Below are 18,431 nucleotides of genomic sequence, written 5' to 3'. Positions count from 1 at the left end.
CATTGAGGGATCTGCACCCAAAGAAACCACACAAGCAGCCTCCCTCCACAAGAGCAGGGCACTCTGGGAAGGAAGTACAGGGTAAGGCGCTTTAACAGGAGCGTGGAGGGCCTGGAGACATCCTTCCCATTCCCTTACAACCCCTCCTACGCCTGTTAGCTCCAGGAGAGAGAGGGTGTTTATGACACCTCTGTAATACTGTAGTGCCCCAGGACAATTATCCAGAGCAAGTTGCAAAGCTGGACACAGCGCAGTCGTTTGGTGTCATTAGGGGACTTGTTACAGCGAGAGGGGAGAGAGGAGAGAAACACAGTGTGGTGTGGGGAGGAGAGGCCCTGTGTGTGTGTGTGTGGCCTACTGGACTGTTAACATTTAATTAGAGCTTGCGGGGGCCTTGCGGGGTCCTCCCGAAGACATGTCCCTGGGACGGCTCTCCCAGCAGAATGCCCGTTTGTGTCCGCAGCGGGCCGGGAGCTGCTGACTTAACAGAATGCCGAGCCTGTGTCTTGGGCAGAGACCAGAATACTGTGCGAGCGAGGCCACAATGAAATGAAAAACGAGAGAGAAAAAAAGACAGGGAAGAGAACAGCCTGGTACATTTACAAAGTGCCCACTGTGGTCATGTAGAACAACTGCCCCCAAGGGGGTGGGGGGGTGGATCTGGGTAGTTGGGGTTGGGGGGGGTGGGGTGTGGGGGGTAGCATGGCTGAAGCCTGCAGGCAGCATTACAGCAGCTTCCTACCCACAGTGCATTGTGGGAGTACCATTTAAGGACACAGAGCGAACTGTCCTGTTTAGTATGTTGAGGGCTCTTCAAAAAACTCCAAAACACCCTTTCCCTGCAAAGACGATGCCAAGATATGGGTGTCTAGGCACAGCATTATCATGGAGGAAAGGGATTTACTGCCAACCTCACTGCATGCAACTTTAATCCATTCAGTACACTAAACATGCTGTAGTCAAGGTAGATCCAGGCCAATTTTGAGGTTTATGTCAGCACTAACAGATGGCAAACTCACAACCCCTTGCAGTTCTAAAACTGTGCATAATACACAATAGACTGGATAACTCTCGCCTCAATGCACACAGGAAACCTGCCAGCATGCGGTAGCCGAGCTCTCTACCGTGTGCTGTGATTATCAAGAGCAGATGCACGGAAACAATCTCCCATATTTAAGACTGTTTTTTCTTTTTTTTTCTCTCTCTCTCTCTCGCTCTATTTTTGGGCACCACAAAAGCCATAAGCAGCATTTCCCCCGCATAAACAGCAAACTGAGGTTGATATGTGATTACCTGCATCATAAAGTCTGCTATTAAAATGTAGCAATTAAACCAAAGACACATGTTTCAGACTCCTATATAATTAGCAGTGAGATGCGAGAGGAATGCTGCCATGAAAACATGAATATGTTTGCACAGGCCTCCGACCAAACAAACACCATGTGTACGAGTGTAGAATTTACAAACACCATGCATATGAGTGTACATGTAGGTGTGTAGAATTTACACCGTTCAATCATAGACTCTGAACATGTCGAGTGTGTGTGCGTGCGTGCGCATATGTTCAACCAGACACTCTGATTTTCCCAACCTCTCTTCTCACCTGAGCAGAGGATGCCCTTGTGGCGCGCACAGGAGAAGTCGTCGCACTCGCAGAAGCGCCCGTAGATCTTGCCGAACTCCGACTCGTAGCACAGGCACTGGCTGCAGCTGCACTCGCCGCGCCCACTGCACACCTGTTTGCCCTCCGCTTCGCGGCACGCGCCCACTTGCCCGCCGGTGCCCGACTCGCCCTCCTGGCACTCGCAGTGCGCGCCCAGGTAGCCCGGCTCGCAGCGGCACATGCCGCAGGCGTAGGTCCCGATGGAGCTACAGCGGCTGCTGTTGGCCTGCGTGAGACGTGTGCAGCCGCAGTCGCAGCGGTAGTCCACCGCCACCTCCAGGCGATCCTTGAAGCCCACGGGCTTGAGGGTGAAGCTGTGCTGTGTGCCGGGGGGAGGGCAGCTGCGCGCCTCCACACTCACATTGAAGGAGACCTGCAGCAGGGAGACACGGAGATGGGGAAGGACATTAGGGTCAATAAGAGACTTACATAGACGTCCTTAACTATGCCATACTATACTAGTCCTATACTGTAGTGTTGACATGGAAAACTGCTAATGTGACTGCGCTATTCTAGCCCATGGTTTGGAAAAAAAAAGCATTCCTTATTGGAGTCTCAGCCATGACAAGGAAACATCAGCATGAATCACTTAATTATAGCCATTTTGCACAGCCATTAGGCAGCTCAGGAATTATCAGGATGTTGATTCACATCCACTGAAGAGTAATGGCACATTATGCCTTTGTGCACTATACTATTCCACCACAACAAGTCCAGTTGCTACCAAAGGCATAATTAAATAATCTCCTAAATCTCTTTAATAGTCTACAAATAATATTAACTGATGCTACTATACTTCCATACCTCCATCATCACCAAAGATTCTAGAACAGAGCTCTGTTCTAGAATCTTTGATCGTCACCCCTAACGATCAAAAGAACACATGGAGTTTCCTAGGAGACTGGTAGCCATGGCAAAAGCTAAAGCTATGGCTTAAAGCAAACTGACTGTATGATCATTCTAGAACAGAGCTCTGTTCTAGAATCTTTGCTGTATGATCACAGGACCACATCTCTCTGAGCCAACAAAAAAAAAAAAAATAATATCACCATCCAAACTCCACAGAGCTTTGTTCACAGTTTGGTCCCAAAAAGCATGAACTCAGTTTGAACCAGGCTGGAATGACATGATGGGTTTTAACTCTTATCTCTCATCTAGGACCCTCAAAGGAAGCCCTAATTGCTGTGGCTGGCTTTCTGGTGGATTAATCATACCCTCTTCCAAGCAGATGACACCCTGGCAGCGCCCATTTTGATTACTGTCAGGAAGTCCACGAGAAGAAAGAAACGCGACCCGGCCACTGCCTGCTGAAACATGATCACGACTCCTAACTATTTTTCCAGTAAGTCTCACAGAAGTGAACTCCCATAGATTGTGGTTTCACACCCACTGGCAGTGCATTTTGCCATAGAAAACGGTTCTTGTAAAAGTGGCAAACCTGCACCACATGCAAGGCTCTTTTTTCACATGAGAGACGTCTATAAACCCTCTGGAGCTCAAGACCAGCTGAGATCTAGCAAACAGGAGCCAAAAGGTTACATTTATAGGCAGTCATTCACCAGATGCATTCAACCTCACGACATGGCTATGTCCAACAAGCTATTTTCTGTGCATTTAGCAGATACTGTTTACAGTAGCATGAGAATACACATTTATAACTGGCCTTAATTAGCTACAGGAGGACACTGGAGGGCCAATATGCTGATGTGTTTGCAGGGCACTGAAGGTAAACATCTGCCAAAGGCTTTATGAGATTTGGGTGTGGTCACCCTCAAATACGGCATGTGTGTGAAAGAAAAGAAGAAAGCATAGGCTTACACTAAACAAACATCACGGTATTAGGGGAGTGAGAAGGCCGCTCCAAACACACACACACACACACACACACACGGCTTTTAGACTCCCTGCCTTCCCCTGAGGTGGGAAAGACAACTCCACACTGAGGGCACTTTGAAGATCTGCCACAGTCAGTGCGTCAGAGCTCCTGAGTAGTGGGATCCAAAGGGCTTCAGCACTGAGCCTCCACATTGGGACAGAGCGGCCATGTTGATATTGGGACAGAGCGGCCATATTTATACTGGCAAGAACCTTCAAGTGGGACCCATGTGTCTTAAGTAAGAAGGGGGGGCAAACATGGAAGCATTGAAAAGGCTGCCAAAAAGTGGCCTCAGCGCTTTTCCCTCTCTGTAGTTCTGTAGAGTGGCTGTTGCTTGTGGTCTTGGTCACGTGTGAAAGTTCATCATTTCTGTATGGGGATCCTGGGAGCGCCACAGGGGAAGATCCCCATGTGTCCTGGGAGAGTGCACTTCAGTGTTCACTTCAAACAGCAGCGCAGGGAAAACGCTGAGAGGAAGTCTGATGAAAGTAGAGGAAAAAATCACCCATGGAACACACACACACACACACACACACACACACACACACACACGTTATGAAGGAGAGATGTAAAGGAGAAAAAAGGCACCTCACGGTCAGCTGAACTGCAGTTAATGCAGTTGCCTCAAGGAACATGAAAAATACATAAAATATTCAGCACCCAGCTGTACACTCTCCCCTCTTTGGCAATAAATAAGGTCCTGATTCGGCCTCACTGCTGGCACGGCAGGCCTTGGATTTGCCTTCTTCCCGGGCGTCGAGTCTGGATGACATGCTTAAGGCCCACTCTGATCCCTGAACACAGGCACCCTTGTTGAACGGGCACGTAGTGATGACATGGAATATGCAGTACACACACACACACACACACACACACACACACACACACACACACACACACAGCCACCTGTGCAAATTCAAGATTGCAGGGCCAAGAGAAAGCGAGAAAGAGCGCGAAACGGAGCAGCAGCAGCCGTAGAGGGTGCAGGAGCCGTCACATGGGTCACTCTCACAAGACAGTGGGGAGGCGACCGGGCCGTCCGGACAGGCAAGCACATGGGAGCGCACGCTGCCGAGTGGCCATCACGGACGCAGCAGTGTGCTTCTAATGAAGGAGGGCTGAATTTGATTAGGGAGACATGCGAGTCACATGGGTGAGGGCATCCAGAGTAGGGTTAATGGCTGGAGACGAGTGAGAAAAGACATGATGAATAGAGAGAGAGAGTGGAGAGAGAGACAGAGAGAGAGAGTGGAGAGAGAGAGAGAGAGAGAGAGAGACAGAGAGAGACAGAGAGAGACAGAGACAGAGACAGAGACAGAGAGAGACAGAGAGAGAGAGAGGAAAGGAAGGGACAGGGAGAGGGGTAGAGTAGCAAATTTGTTTTAACCTCATAAGTGGCCGACTACACACTAGGAAAAAGCCTGATTTTCCCCTCTCACTTGCAGCTCACATAAGACAACAAAAGCTGCAAGTCCAGAGTACATGCTTTCATAGTGACGCTCCATTCTCGGCTTGGTGGGCCAGGCACATGTTCTCAATCAAGAACGTCATAAAATTATTAACTCTTAAATTATTAAATAAAAAAGAACACAACAAACTCTGTAAAACCGAAACTTTTCACTCCGGGATAGAGTGTTGCCACGCTGATTGTAGACACAACAGGAACAGTATGAACAGGAACCATAAGATGAATAAAAACAGACCAAGACTAATATAATAAGAATACAGGAGCACGAGGACATAGGACCAGGCACATGGGTGCTGTACTGTACTGACAAGGTGATATCAACACGGAGGAATACTGATGCTATAGGTTACCAGGACCTCATTACTCTTCTCTTCACTCTCCACAGTTTCTAACTGAGAAAACAGACACGGGAAATCAGAGTGTGTGTGTGTGTGTGTGTGTGTGTGTGTGTGTGTGTGTGTGTGTGTGTGTTTTGAGAGACTCTGATGCCAGGGCTATGTCTGCGAGAGATGGAAACAATAACACTAACACAGTTACCAGCAGCCAGCACCCACAAGCAGAAACTGCTCCCCACTTAAACGCCATGGACACATTCCTTGTGAATGTGCAGGATTTACAGGCATTCACGTAGCCTGCTCATCTAAAAGCGGTGTCATCTTCAACTGAGCTATGCAAAATAGTTTTGAACTTGTTTACCAACAACAATTTTGACCTTGAATATGAAGTGGAAAATGTCCAAGTAAAATGTTCTGATATTTCCAGGCCCTTTTTGGCAGGCAGGCAGCCACTAACTTTGTTTACTAGGGGATGCATTTTGTCCTCAGTGGATTAAAAGCGATGCATGCAGGGCCGTTAGCCAATGGCGATAGTGGATTAGTGAGATGGGTTATGTATGGGGGCTTTTTAGTAGTCTCTGGAGGGGAATTGCAGGGTGTGGGTCTGAAAGGGACCTAGGCGTGGATTCAGAATCTGGGCTAGCGCCTGCCTGTGTTCCTCGCTCAGTGAACAGGGGGGGGGGAGAGAGAGAGAGCTCCCTGCTGCTTTTGAGGGGGAGCCCATTGACATGCTGCGGGAGTCCGGCGCAGGACACATGGGCAAGCGGCACATAGGCTTCTGCCTGCCCTGTGCCACCCCTCACCACCACCACATCCCGCTTTCACAGGAGAGATTGGCAGTTGGGCACGGTGCAACAACCCCATACTCCCCCCCTCCATACACACACAGGCTGTGAGAGAGAGTGAGGTGAAAGCAGAGCAGGCCCACACACACACACACACACACACAACGGTATTCCCTCCATTCACTAGCACCATTCAGAGTCGCCGCTCTCTCTCAGTGCGGCTGACCCCGTCTCAGGGGGACCAGTCCTCGTGGGGCGCTCAGAGCCCTGTGTGGTGGCATGTACAGGGAAGGCCTCATTAGAGACATGGGGGATGATGGAGTACTCTCCCACTGAGCAGAGGACCTCTAGGGAAAGAGGAGAAAGGGAAAGAGGATAGAGTTGTGCGAGAGTGAGAGTGTGTGTTTGTGTGTGTGTGTGTGTGTGTGCACCAGTGAAAGAGAAAAAGAAAAGAAAAAGAAAGAAGAAAGTGTGTGTGTGTGTGTGTGTGTGTGTGTGTGTGTGTGTGTGTGTGTGTGTGTGTGTGTACACCAGTGAAAGGGAAAGAGAAAGGAGCTAGTTGTATTCTCTCACTGTGTAGCGTAGAGGCCATGAGAACATTCCAGTGATGATTGGCATGAGTTGACAGCCATTCACCACATCAGGTTCTGCAAGTTATTAGAGTGGATGATTGCATGTGATGCACCTTTTGTTATGGATGAACGGGTAACTGCTAACATTCTCTCCATGACTGTAAACCCATTGAACCATTTGATACACCACCAGTTGATGTTCACCAATTTTACAGTCATCTATAACTTTGACATTGAACATTAAAGCTGCAGTTGGCAAGTCTGACAGATTGAGGGGACATAGCCAAAATGTTGAATGTTTCCAACTCTCATGCCCCTCCACCACTACCACGAGCACCCCTTCATCGAGTTTGTGCTCGTCAGTGCACACCAGACTGCGTTTGGCAGTCAGATCTCACACAGCCCTGCTCTTATTGGACCAGAAGAACCGGGAGCTGTGGATTTTTGCAAAACAAATAACAGGCTCTAGTTGGAGGTAGAAGTGCAGTTTTTTTTCTAAAACCAACTGATTTATGTTGTTCTGTCGGAGCATAGTGTCGGTTTCAGTGAATATGATCAAAAATATCTTGCCAACTGCAGCTTTAAATTTGTTTCTGGAGGCACACTATCGGTTTTGGTGGCCACTGAGAAAGGAAACGAACACTCTTGAGATCAAAAGCAGTGTGCCTGTCCAGCTGAAAGACACTGAGGGCCAGATGTACATACATTTGCGAACGTAGCGTTATCAGCGCCATGGACACACCGCAGATTGCGAGCGCTGTCAGACCCAAGTTTCCGCCGATTTATCAATTGTTCAATCCTTAGTGTAAACTGCACCTTTCTCTGCCCTTCTCCGCCCATCAACGCAATTTACTTAACGCCCACAACTGAATGGCAGCCTACAAGCGCAGTTGAATGAAGTTAACTGATGACAACATTTAAAAGAATCAAACGCTTAGCATCATGAAATAATACCATACATGATAAGATGTAAACAAGCAGGGAGATAATGAAGATCAGTAGTTCTACTCAAACTACTTGTGCACGTAGGCTATGGGAGATTGGTCAAATCTAGCAAGTAGGAAAGTTTAAGTGAATGACGGAAAGTGAAAGTAAGACATGCGAAAGGCCAACGAAAGTTAAGGTTGCTTTTGGTAGTACACATACTTTCACCACAAAACTGGTGTTCTAAATAGCGATTCTGTTGTCTTTGAAAGGTTCTCTTATTGACGATTGAACTGCAATTTGATTAACACCTGCTTTTACAAGGCGGAAGTATTTAGGCGCAGAATAGACGCGGCGCTTTCAGGAGCAGTCTTTGTACATACCGCTGAATACATAACTAGGCTTTTTACTCTTCCCTCCCATCTTTTACGCTTAAACTCCCACTTTCCCCTGGAACCTCCCATGAATGCATATGCATGACATGACAATCGCAATCTGCCACTTTCAGCTCCCGCGACAGGCAGTTTGCTTTTACATCATTGTGGCCTGTTTGTACATACCTCTAATGATTTTACACGCATTATTGGGCAAACAAATATGCCTGAAATGGGCTTAAAAAGCCGCTAGTACATCTGGCCCTCAATGAATAGCAGAGCTACAGCAAACACAGCCCTGTGAAACCACCACAGCACCAGGACCGGTCCTTCTTGTGAACAACCCTCTCCTCTCACCCTGGAGACGAGCAGCGTTCTGGGCCAAAGTGCACAGGCTGGAACACAGCTGGGGGTGGGAGTAAGGGGTCACAGAGGACGAGATTGTGTGTTATCGTGTGAGACAGCAGGACAGGCAGTGGCCCATGGGATCAACAACACTGACCACAGGCGGCCGCTGAGGAGTCTGTGCTGTGTCTGACTGTCTGTGGCGACAGGATGCTGAGCCGTCCCCAGCAGAATCAGCAAGTTTCAGCTTCTGCTTTCCCTCCTCCCCCCGTCTCTTAAGATAAACCACCATTGTGAGGACGGGACCAAACACTGCCTTCTCAGGTCTGATTGGTCAAGAAAACATCACTACTGTGAAAGGACTTTTGTCCTTATGGACTTTTGACTTGGAGACAGAAGTAGAGAAATAGCTCACTGTAACTTCTGAAAGATACCAGCATGTTATTGCCATACTCGGCCTTCACATTCCTCCTATCAACTCTTATCACAGTGTCAAGTGCCCTCACTAGGAATTCCCTTTGTTTTAGTCACTGGGACCAGAGTAACTCGTATTGGCTGGGAGTGCTCCATGTCAGTGCCCGGCAGTGGCTATGAGCTGTACAAATCAAACAGGAACTGTGCACTTTACAGATAGGTGGCGAGCTGAGTCACGACTTTGATAACAAGGCCCGGTTGTTCAGCTCTGGACCCAGCGGCATCCTAATTCACAGAATTCCCGGAATTAATTTAACTTTCAGCTGGCCAGAGGCATTTACAAGCACAGTGGATATAGCCATGATGCAACATGATGATTTTCAGTATCACACGACTACAAATAAGCTCTCTGACCACGTGCCGTTTGGTCTGAATGCGCGTTTGAGTTCAGGGATATCGCTCGTTGACTCACCGTCTCGCCGATCTTCAGGTCGCCACACTTGCGGAGGCCGGGGAGGGCCTGTCCGTCCTGGCAGGTGGCGGAGAAGCCCAGACTCAGGTCCTCGGGGTGCTCCCACACGCTCAGCTCCACCTTGGACCGGATGTTCTGAAGCAGGAGGCCCACAGAGAGGAGAGGGAGTCAATTATCTGACTGTAGAAGACGCCACTGCACAAGCTTCAATGAGATGATTACAATCAAGAACATTCTGCTGCAATTTCATTTTAATTGGCTTATTTTTCCCCCTTGCAATCAGACATCACACGATACAAAATGACAAAGATTTTAACACTCAAGGGACAGTCTGCAGCTTTCTAGATCATATACGCCAGTTTTTTCAAAAGACACTGGAAGAATGTCAAATTTCAATCAAGAGCAAACAACCCTGGAGAATGCAAACAGCTTGCAGAACAATCGCTTGAGGCGCAGTGATTGGGACAGACACAAACACACACGCGCATGCGCAAACACAAATGGCACTGCTGTGATCTTCCTCTGCAACTCTTCTCTGACACAAAGGACATCATGTGTTAACACAGCAACACATTCAGTGGGTGTGTGGATGTATGTCCGATTGTATACTTGTGAATATTTAACTGTGTTTTATTGAGCATGCTGACATGAGTGTGTGTGTGTGTGTGTGTGTGTGCGGCAGTGTGTGTGTGTGTACACACGTGTGCATGCATACACACGTGTGCATATGTTTATTTAGACACTGGATAGGTCAGAGCTTCAAAACTGACATGCTGCTAATCAAAGCCATACCTCAGGGCGAGCATTGATTGATTGCCCTGTTTTGACCCGTGTTGGGAGGGGAGGCAGAGCAGAGTTTGATCTGTCATTAGTGTCTCCACTTCAGACACAAAAGACAAAATCACCAAAACATTACTGACCGAAAACATTTTGAGTGGTCATATCTGGCCAAAATTTAACCAGACACATTATCATTTTGCCTTATCAGCCAAGACTTGGGAACGTGGATTTGTTTGTGTTCTCTTGTGGGTCTCCCTCATTATTATCTCCCATGAGCCATTGGGGCGCCTCCTGGATTATTTTCTCTGACCCTCCATTCCCACTGTCTGCCTTCCAATAGTCTGGAGAGAACTCAGAAACTCCCATCTTTTCTTACAATATCATGGACACAAATTCAAGATTGCTAGGGTAAATATTTGAGGAACTATACATGAGGAATGAAATCTTCTGCACATTGTTTGCCTGGCTTTGCCCCAAACAAAATGCCACACATACACACACACACACAAAAGGGAAAGTGTGTGTGTGTTTACCAGGGCTGAGATTTGGTCCATAAACCTATTCTGAGCAATAGCAACAACACATTGGTGCCAAATTATACAGAAAAAGGACTTTGAAAGTCTATGTGTGTGTCTGTGTGCGCGTGTGCACTGCACACACATGCTTGGCTTGCTTGAGATGGGGCAGGAGTAATGCTCAGTGCACAGCAATGGCTTACACAGGCAACTGGCAAAAAAACAAACACAAAACATAAAAACACAAGACGTCCTCTCTTCTCTCTCCGACAGCTGGCTGACCTGCTGAGTGGGACACTGAGCATGGCAGCCCGAGCCCTGCCCTGACTGACATGTCTAATGGGTGTTCACCACCCCCACACACACACACACACACGCACAGTTCAAAGCCCTGGCACACCAAAGTTCCAAGGTGCTGATCCAAATCACATGGGCAGGAAATCAGGAAGTCAGCTCACAATTAATCTCAGTACAAAAGAACTAAGTAGAAGAAGGTGACTAATACCACGGTGTGTTTTTGCATTTCTTCAAATCAGTGTTTTGATAATCTCCCAAAAATGATTTATGCCCAATTTCATTTGGCTAAGCAACCATACAACTTCTCTGAACAAGAGGCAGAAACAGACATAGTCAGCCAAGAGGCCAGACTACGATTACACCTGTCCAAAACCATACTAGTGACATACCAGTGAACCCATGAGGGTTGAATTTGAATAAATTCTTAATTCCTAAACAAAGCACACAGACAAATAACTCCTGGGGAAGCACAAGAGTTCTTTTCAGTGACTGTCTAGTCTGGCCAACTAACACTCCAATACAGTCTTGCTGATAGCAAATAGCAAGACAAACATGTGCTGATTTTTTTGTCCTTTCAGCAATCCAAACATCTTAGTTTGCTAAGAAAGGAATGGGGGCGAGCCAACAGCTAGATTGCATTTGCCTTCCCAGTGGTCTTAGGCCTCCGTCTAGACAGATTCCGCACTCCCGGAGACATTTAAAAAGACACAAAGAAGGGTGACCCGTCCATCCGGCACGGACTGGCGTAGAGCACTCACGTTGTAGGCGGTGACGATCAGCTGAATGATGTTCTTGGAGTCGGTCTCCAAAATCTCCACCGTGGTTCCGGGAATCAGTGCAGTCAAGTTCTTCCAACATGAAACGACCGATAAACATGGCATGTTAGAAAATGTGATCGCTCTGTAATCTGATGTGGTCTTCTCAATAATGAGCACATAATAATTCATTGAGAGATTCCAAGCCTGAGGAAAGTCAACAAAACGTGTTGTGATAGTACCTTGTACAAAACGGCGTGCTTTTTTGTCACAGCGAAGATAAGGAAGATGTTGTTTTCGGCCAGTTTCTCACCAAGAAGGGCTAGGGATGGGTAGTCCTGTAGGGGAAAAAAACATGACCGAGTTCGACACGACCATGAAAGGTCATGTATCCTGCATGTACACACAATAGCCCTTTCCCAACTGACCCTCTAGACATGGCAGGAAATGTACACAGGGAAGCCAATGGCCGTCTCTTTCACCCTATAATGTTTACATTAGCCATTTTAAACATACCAGCGCATACCACTTCAGGCCTAGTACATGCAGGAGTTTCATTCAAGTCAAACGATTTTCTTGAGCAATCGTGCAATGGTGCGTCTGTAGCGCTAACACATCATCAACTGTTGAGGGGAAGAGCATGGAAAATAAAGATGAGGGGAAAAGTGAAGGGAGTTTTCCAAATGAACAGAGTCCTCTTCTGCAGTTTCTAGCCAAAGTGAAATTATAAATTCCACGCAAGTAGCCCTCTAGGGAACACTTTCTTGAGCATGCATCCAAAAATGCTTTAGACAAGGATGTGGAAAGTAGTCCTTCGAATCCTACAAGAGATCTACTCAGATTGTTGAGGGGCACGCTAAATGTCTATCAGCACTGTTTGAGTGTTAGATAAAAGACATTTTTTGTCCCACAAATATGTTTATACAGTTAGTGTCTTGTGTTGAGAGTTAGAGTAATTATCGTGCATATCCAAGCACACTGATTGAAATCAGGCCCTATCAATAGGTCTCTGCCTTAGTCGAAGTGAACAGCTGCTAATGAAGCCAACCACAACGTCAGGCCTGTTTGATCTCCCATACAGTCAGGCCTCTTCCATCTCCCATACAGTTTATGTCGTTCAGTGAGGCCAGGGAGGTTGCGGAGAGGACCGGAATGAACCAGAACAAAACATCGCTACTCAGTCGGCTGAATTCATTTTGCTATTGTACAGCGCATGACAGTGATCAAGTTATTATTACATTAGTGTTTTCCTGTCCCCTCAAGGGCCTCTGAAAAGGTCCTTTCATTCTCTGGCTATCAAGACAGCACTTACTTAGATAAATGTATGAATCACCAGCAAATAATCATGTTCAAACAAATATGGTTTTGTTGCTCACTGTTGGATGCTACAGAGATCAATAAATGTTTTCTCTAGTGTTGCCAAGAGCTTTTGCCAAGAGGTGGTGACACAGAAGGCCAAAGAGGAATGAGGTGAGATTCCAGTAGCCCAATTTGTTTAAGGAGTTTGTGTCTTCTCTGTGAAGTTAACCAAATAAGGAGGTTCGCATTCCAAACTAAACTGTCTGTGAGATTATGACCCACACGAGGTCCTCATGGATCCCTACCGACTTCAGCAGTGACAGGAATTCCATTGAAAAGTTTTTTTTTTTTTTTAAACTACACACAGCAAAACTGTGAGCAAGTAAATAGAGACATAACATTGTTGCAAGGGTGCTGTTTAACACTAAGGTTTAAGTAGTATCTTTGTGAAGAGGCCTCTCTAAATCTTGCATTCAGAGTTAAGTGATCTGGATGACTGTGCTGACAGGTCAGGGCACTATTTCTGCTTACCATCTTTGTGGAGGCGTCGTATTCATTGTTGTCGTCCAGGTGGCACATCCCATCGTGCGGCTGAACCAGGCCTCCTAGTTTGCCATCTAGAGCAAGATGGGGCACGTCATCCGTGGCAAACACGAGCAGGTGATAGGCCTCCTTCCTCCAACCGATCTGCTTCTGCAGAGAAAACACATGCACACCCACCAAGGCTTAGGGATTATGCTCTCAATTACAGTCTAGAGTCTTTTACGTTCTGAATTGCACAGTATACAGAGAACAACTACTAGGAGTGGTGCTTTAATCAGTTCACATTTCCTGGCACATTTTTAAGGGCTGACATTCTAACAGAAGACAGATTTCTCAAACAAAGTGATAAATAAACATACATTCACACAGTAGAACAAACGTCCCTGCCCTCACACAGTCTGCTAGCTGTTACTACTCTAATCAACCTACACCGCTCTACCGCAATTCATTTACATTTAAAAATCGGTGGTGCGAGATTGTCAGCAAATGCTTCCTAAGTGCATCAGGCGGAATACAAACACCATTCAACAAACAAAAAGCCATTCCATACTTCCGAGCAGTCTCTGACTAATGCAGTCAAACTAAACAATCTTGACCTTTTTCCAACCACGTACGTGGGGAGAGAGTTACGGAAAGACTGGTGGAATACATACTATTCCAGTTGAGTAAGGTTATTAGACAAGAGGCGGTTTGAGATGTTTTGGATAACAACACTGCAGCTCTGAAAAACAAAACAGATTTTCTCTCGCCTCCCGAGAACCCCATCAGGTTCCCAGTCTACCAGGAGGACATGATGAGACCTGCCACAGATGGGCCCTCCTGTTTGTTCAGCTGGACTAATCCCTTGCTTCCTGTGTGGAGCCTGTGTCTTCTGTCCGACTGAAAATGGCTAACAGCCATCATCATGATCATCATCATCGTTGTGGTCATTATTATAAGCCCACAAGTTGTGGCACAAACATTGTCATGATTGACGTCACATCTCACCTTGCAAACGGCGGCCTGTAGGATGGCGTCGAAGCCGCCCTCTGGGGCATCCCTGTTGCGGGAGACCATCTGCTTCTGCACCTCCTCGTTGAAGCGATCCACCTTGTCCGTCAGCGAGAGGATGTGGCGGAACCCAAAGGAGGGCACACACGACGGGAACAGTTTGTATCTATGGTGACCGAGAGAGCGAGGAAAACAATTACAAAAAATTCAAGTGACTGTGGTTTGTTTTTTTTTTCAGTGCAACTGTCTGTGCCACTAAAATTATTATGCGTCTTGAAACAGGTTATAAGGAGACTGTTGCTGCTCAATGAAAAACATCCTTTCCCATTATTAGCATGACACTGTAAGCCTAGCTGTAAACACACAAACAAATAAACAAACACACACACACACAATATCCTCCATTCCTCATCAGAGGTGCACAGCTCACGCATGAATGAATACTATTTGATTATATGAGACTGAATGCATTAGAGACATAACATGGGAGGCTTGCCATGAGGATGAGGAGCTGGGATCTGTAGGCCGCTGCAGTCATCTACCTTTTTAATGGCTTATTGCTGTGTGGCGCAGTGACTGCCTCACAGGCCAGGGCATAACCTAGTTGGGCACTGAGGCGTAATGGCAGTAGGTTGGCGCGGGGTTATCTAGCCCTGGAGGGGGGGGGTGGGGGTGGTGGGCAAGAGTACCGAGCTGCAGCTTTTTCCAGGCTGTTCTCTATTCACAGTGCATCACCACCAGCCCCCATGCAAAAGCATCCGCATCGCTGACACGCAAGTCACTGTTGTGGCCAGAGGCCACCCTGATCCACTGACAACAAAACAGGCTTGTGAGGCTGTGCATTTTGGATGGAGCACTCCAAACTAAGCTATCCTTTTCTGAGAAGAGGAACACAAAAGGGATGTTCTTCTTGAGGCAGCAAAAAAAATGTCTTGGAAATTTAGTATCACTTCTGATTCTTAATGCACACTTCATATCCTTACAATGTGGAAATGAAACTTCTAATCAGCTTGACTTGATGTGCATGCTGACAAATACAGAATCAACAAAGAGTAAAAGTTGTGAGAAAAGGTAATGCCTCACAAATAGCTAGACAGGGAAGAATGATGGTTAGAAGAAAAACACTCAACGGATTCTACCCACCCTTGGCAAGGGTTGTCCCGATACTTGGGCGCCGTGTAAGAGAATGGGGAAAGGTTCTTGTCCACGAATGACCCAAAACCTAGCCGGAAGTTGCTGGTGAGTTTGCGCATTTCCTCTGCCAACTTGGTGCCCAGGTTGAGGATGGTGTCCAGGTCGTCCTTCATGGACAGCGAGAGGTCCATCAGGTAGTACAGATCCACTGGGTAGTCCTCCACCGGTCGCACCTGGACCTGGAATGAAGTCAGGTCACCTGGAAGACAACGTGACAATTGGAACCATAACTATCAGAATGTTGTCAAACACCGGCAGCTAATAACTTCAAGCTGAATTTCAGCTTCTGTTGTCAACCTTGATCAAATCAAAGCCAAGTAATTCACTGATCCAGACCATTTCATGGACTTGCCACTTTTTCAAATAGGCACTTCCAGGCACAAAATAGACATTTATTTTTGCCAGGGCATGAAAAACAAGGATACTTGAAGGACAACTGCAATATGCGGCAGCCTTTGTGCTGGCAGACTCACGGTTATGGGACAGACACCAAGAGAGAGAGCATACCGGGCCGGAGGTTCAGAGAGATCCTTTGAGGCTGTATCTGGACAACATCAAACTGAGTCTGACCAGAGCTCTTGGAGCTCAGTGGTCTGCTCAGTTCGATGCTTGCTGTGCTGCTCGGGCTTTCAATGAATCTCACATCACAGCCACGCTTCTGCAGGTTCTGGCTCAGGTCACAGCGTGAGGTCAAAGTTCGTGTCATTCCAAAGTCCTATTTAAAATAATAACACTGTTAGTTATCATCATACATGGAGATAGATAGTGCCACAAAGTTAGTGACAGAGGTAGTGTCACAGAAGAACCCTGAAAGAACCTAGGCCTTCCATGCATCTTCAGTTGTACAAGATTGTTATGGATGTTCATACAGCTAATTTCCCAAGATTTCGGTAGAGAAAGAAATTACCCAAGTCGGTTTTTTCAAATGGTACATCAGGTTCACAACGCAGTTCACATGCCACACTTACAATGCTGTGTTTATTTTGATGACCACGCGAATAAGAATGCATGTGCCTACCTCTTGAGCGCACCAGGCGCAGCTCGGGTGAATGAGGAGACATTCTTCGCAGGATGTGGCACTGCCACTTGTGCAAACATTAAGACCTGGATGGAAGAAATGAATAACACCATAGAAGCAGTCATACATAAGTACACTTGGAGCATTGATGCTTAAAATCAGCTAACCTCCAGACTGTTTGGAGGAAACCCATCACAAAACCGGTAGCCTCAATCTGAAATAATAATGCTCCGAGTCTTGTGGTATGGACAGATAATAGACTAGAGGTAGCCTACTATTCAACCTAAGGTTTAATTAGTCTAGACACATTTTAAGCTCAGTATTTGAAATGTCATAGATTCCAGTTCCTAGTCGTGTTGCCGGAGATGAAGTTTAAATCTTACCTTTAACACTGTAAATAAATACTTCGAACACAATCCAGGAAAAAGTAGAGCGAAACATGAGACTCCACATTTTTGCCTGTTTAAATAACTAGAATAAAATATTCGGATTTACGTCCAATATATGCGACAACGTGGTAGGATCCTCATCCAACAGGATAAGTCACATCAGGCATTCTCTCTGCCCTGTCGCTCTCTGGAGAACGCTGAACCCATCTCGGTGTCCATCCGCTCCGGCAAAGTAGGCTATTATAAATTCATCTTAGCAAAACGCAATGAAGAGCAAACATGTACAAAAGTGTGTCGTGGAAATAATTAACTGTATCGCCCACAAACTCTGGTTTTAAAAGTAATCCAAGTGATTTCAAAAAGCCTAGAGAGCTACCATGTTGCGGTTCGAAGAAACTCCGTTACAGTTGCCATTCTAAAAAGTAAACGCCGAGTTTGTATTATGCATGCAGTCTTTACAATTGTGCAATCCGTTCTTTCTTGGTAAGCTTCCCAAAGGAAAAATCGTCAATTCCGACAACGATTTTCCTCCATTCTATTCCTGTTGTCGCTCCCGAAGTTTGTGCACGGCTCTGCGCGTATCCACAGACTCCGCCCATAGGCGATGAGGGAGGGCAAGATAGACGAAAGCGGCACTTTAACCCTTTCATTTGTTTACCAGATTAGACAAACATGCTAAGTGGAGGCGTTACATAGGAAATGAAAGCATATTTCAATCACAGTCTAATTCAAATGAAAATGTGACAATGTAGCAGTTTTCCAAAATGTAGTAGACTAGGCCCTACGGGCACGCTACAAATTAGGCTAGCCTAATCTACAGCCAAACAGAAACAATAATTGAATCACTTAAACGTTATAACAAGGCCGATTTTGCTGGCGAAGTGGGAAATACTATAATCTCTAAATGTACGTCACAAATGTACTGATGGACAAACCAACCATTTTAACTGGTTCCCAAGTAGCCTATAGCCAGTCTGCTGTTGCGCAAAGGTCACTTACCAGTCACGTGACAATTAACTTACAGACCACCTGTTGGGAAGTGATTGATTTGGGGTAATGTGGCATAAAGAAATGCGCAAAGTAGACTGCTCTTGGCCCTCAGAAAACAATGTCTTCAGGTGTTGACAACAAGGGTCACGTAAGTCCGAGCAGTGAGCACCAGCTGAGATCCACCCAAGCGTAAGCCGATTGTCACCTTTCAATACCCTTAGAGCAAAGGTGGACATTGGCTTTGACAAGAGAAGCAACTAGACAAAGCTGTAGCGTTTTTGTCACACTTTGACAGTCCTCTCTAGGAACCATACTTAACACATATAGCCTACCTAATCTTGACTTGGTAGTATAGGCTGTAGTTTTCTGTGGACATTGCTTGCACTGCAGATATGAGTAAACAGTGCCATAAGGCTCAGATGGGGATCACCCC

At 46.5% G+C, this 18,431-nt stretch overlaps 1 protein-coding gene across 2 annotated transcripts in view; it reads right to left on the bottom strand.

Moving 5' to 3' along the window:
- The window catches only part of itgb5 (integrin, beta 5), a 46,733-nt gene extending 28,560 nt beyond the window's left edge, over positions 1-18,173 (bottom strand). Inside the window, exons 1-10 of one of the 2 annotated variants that reach the window (XM_048239316.1) lie at positions 18,008-18,173; positions 16,620-16,705; positions 16,109-16,316; positions 15,551-15,800; positions 14,405-14,573; positions 13,406-13,567; positions 11,818-11,913; positions 11,579-11,668; positions 9,229-9,363; positions 1,604-2,036 (exon numbers count right to left, since the gene is read on the bottom strand). In XM_048239316.1, coding sequence (XP_048095273.1) covers positions 1,604-2,036; positions 9,229-9,363; positions 11,579-11,668; positions 11,818-11,913; positions 13,406-13,567; positions 14,405-14,573; positions 15,551-15,800; positions 16,109-16,307 — 1,534 coding nt within the window. In that variant the 5' untranslated portion in view covers positions 16,308-16,316; positions 16,620-16,705; positions 18,008-18,173. Of the gene's footprint in view, positions 1-1,603; positions 2,037-9,228; positions 9,364-11,578; positions 11,669-11,817; positions 11,914-13,405; positions 13,568-14,404; positions 14,574-15,550; positions 15,801-16,108; positions 16,317-16,619; positions 16,706-17,002; positions 17,907-18,007 lie in introns of those variants that run through there. The other variant, XM_048239315.1, reaches the window with a different exon arrangement.
- Positions 18,174-18,431: the final 258 nt, after the last annotated feature.

Source organism: Alosa alosa, chromosome 3 (assembly GCF_017589495.1).
Source record: "Alosa alosa isolate M-15738 ecotype Scorff River chromosome 3, AALO_Geno_1.1, whole genome shotgun sequence".
In the NCBI taxonomy this organism is placed as follows: domain Eukaryota; kingdom Metazoa; phylum Chordata; class Actinopteri; order Clupeiformes; family Clupeidae; genus Alosa; species Alosa alosa.
This window is presented reverse-complemented; position numbering and strand designations above follow the sequence as displayed.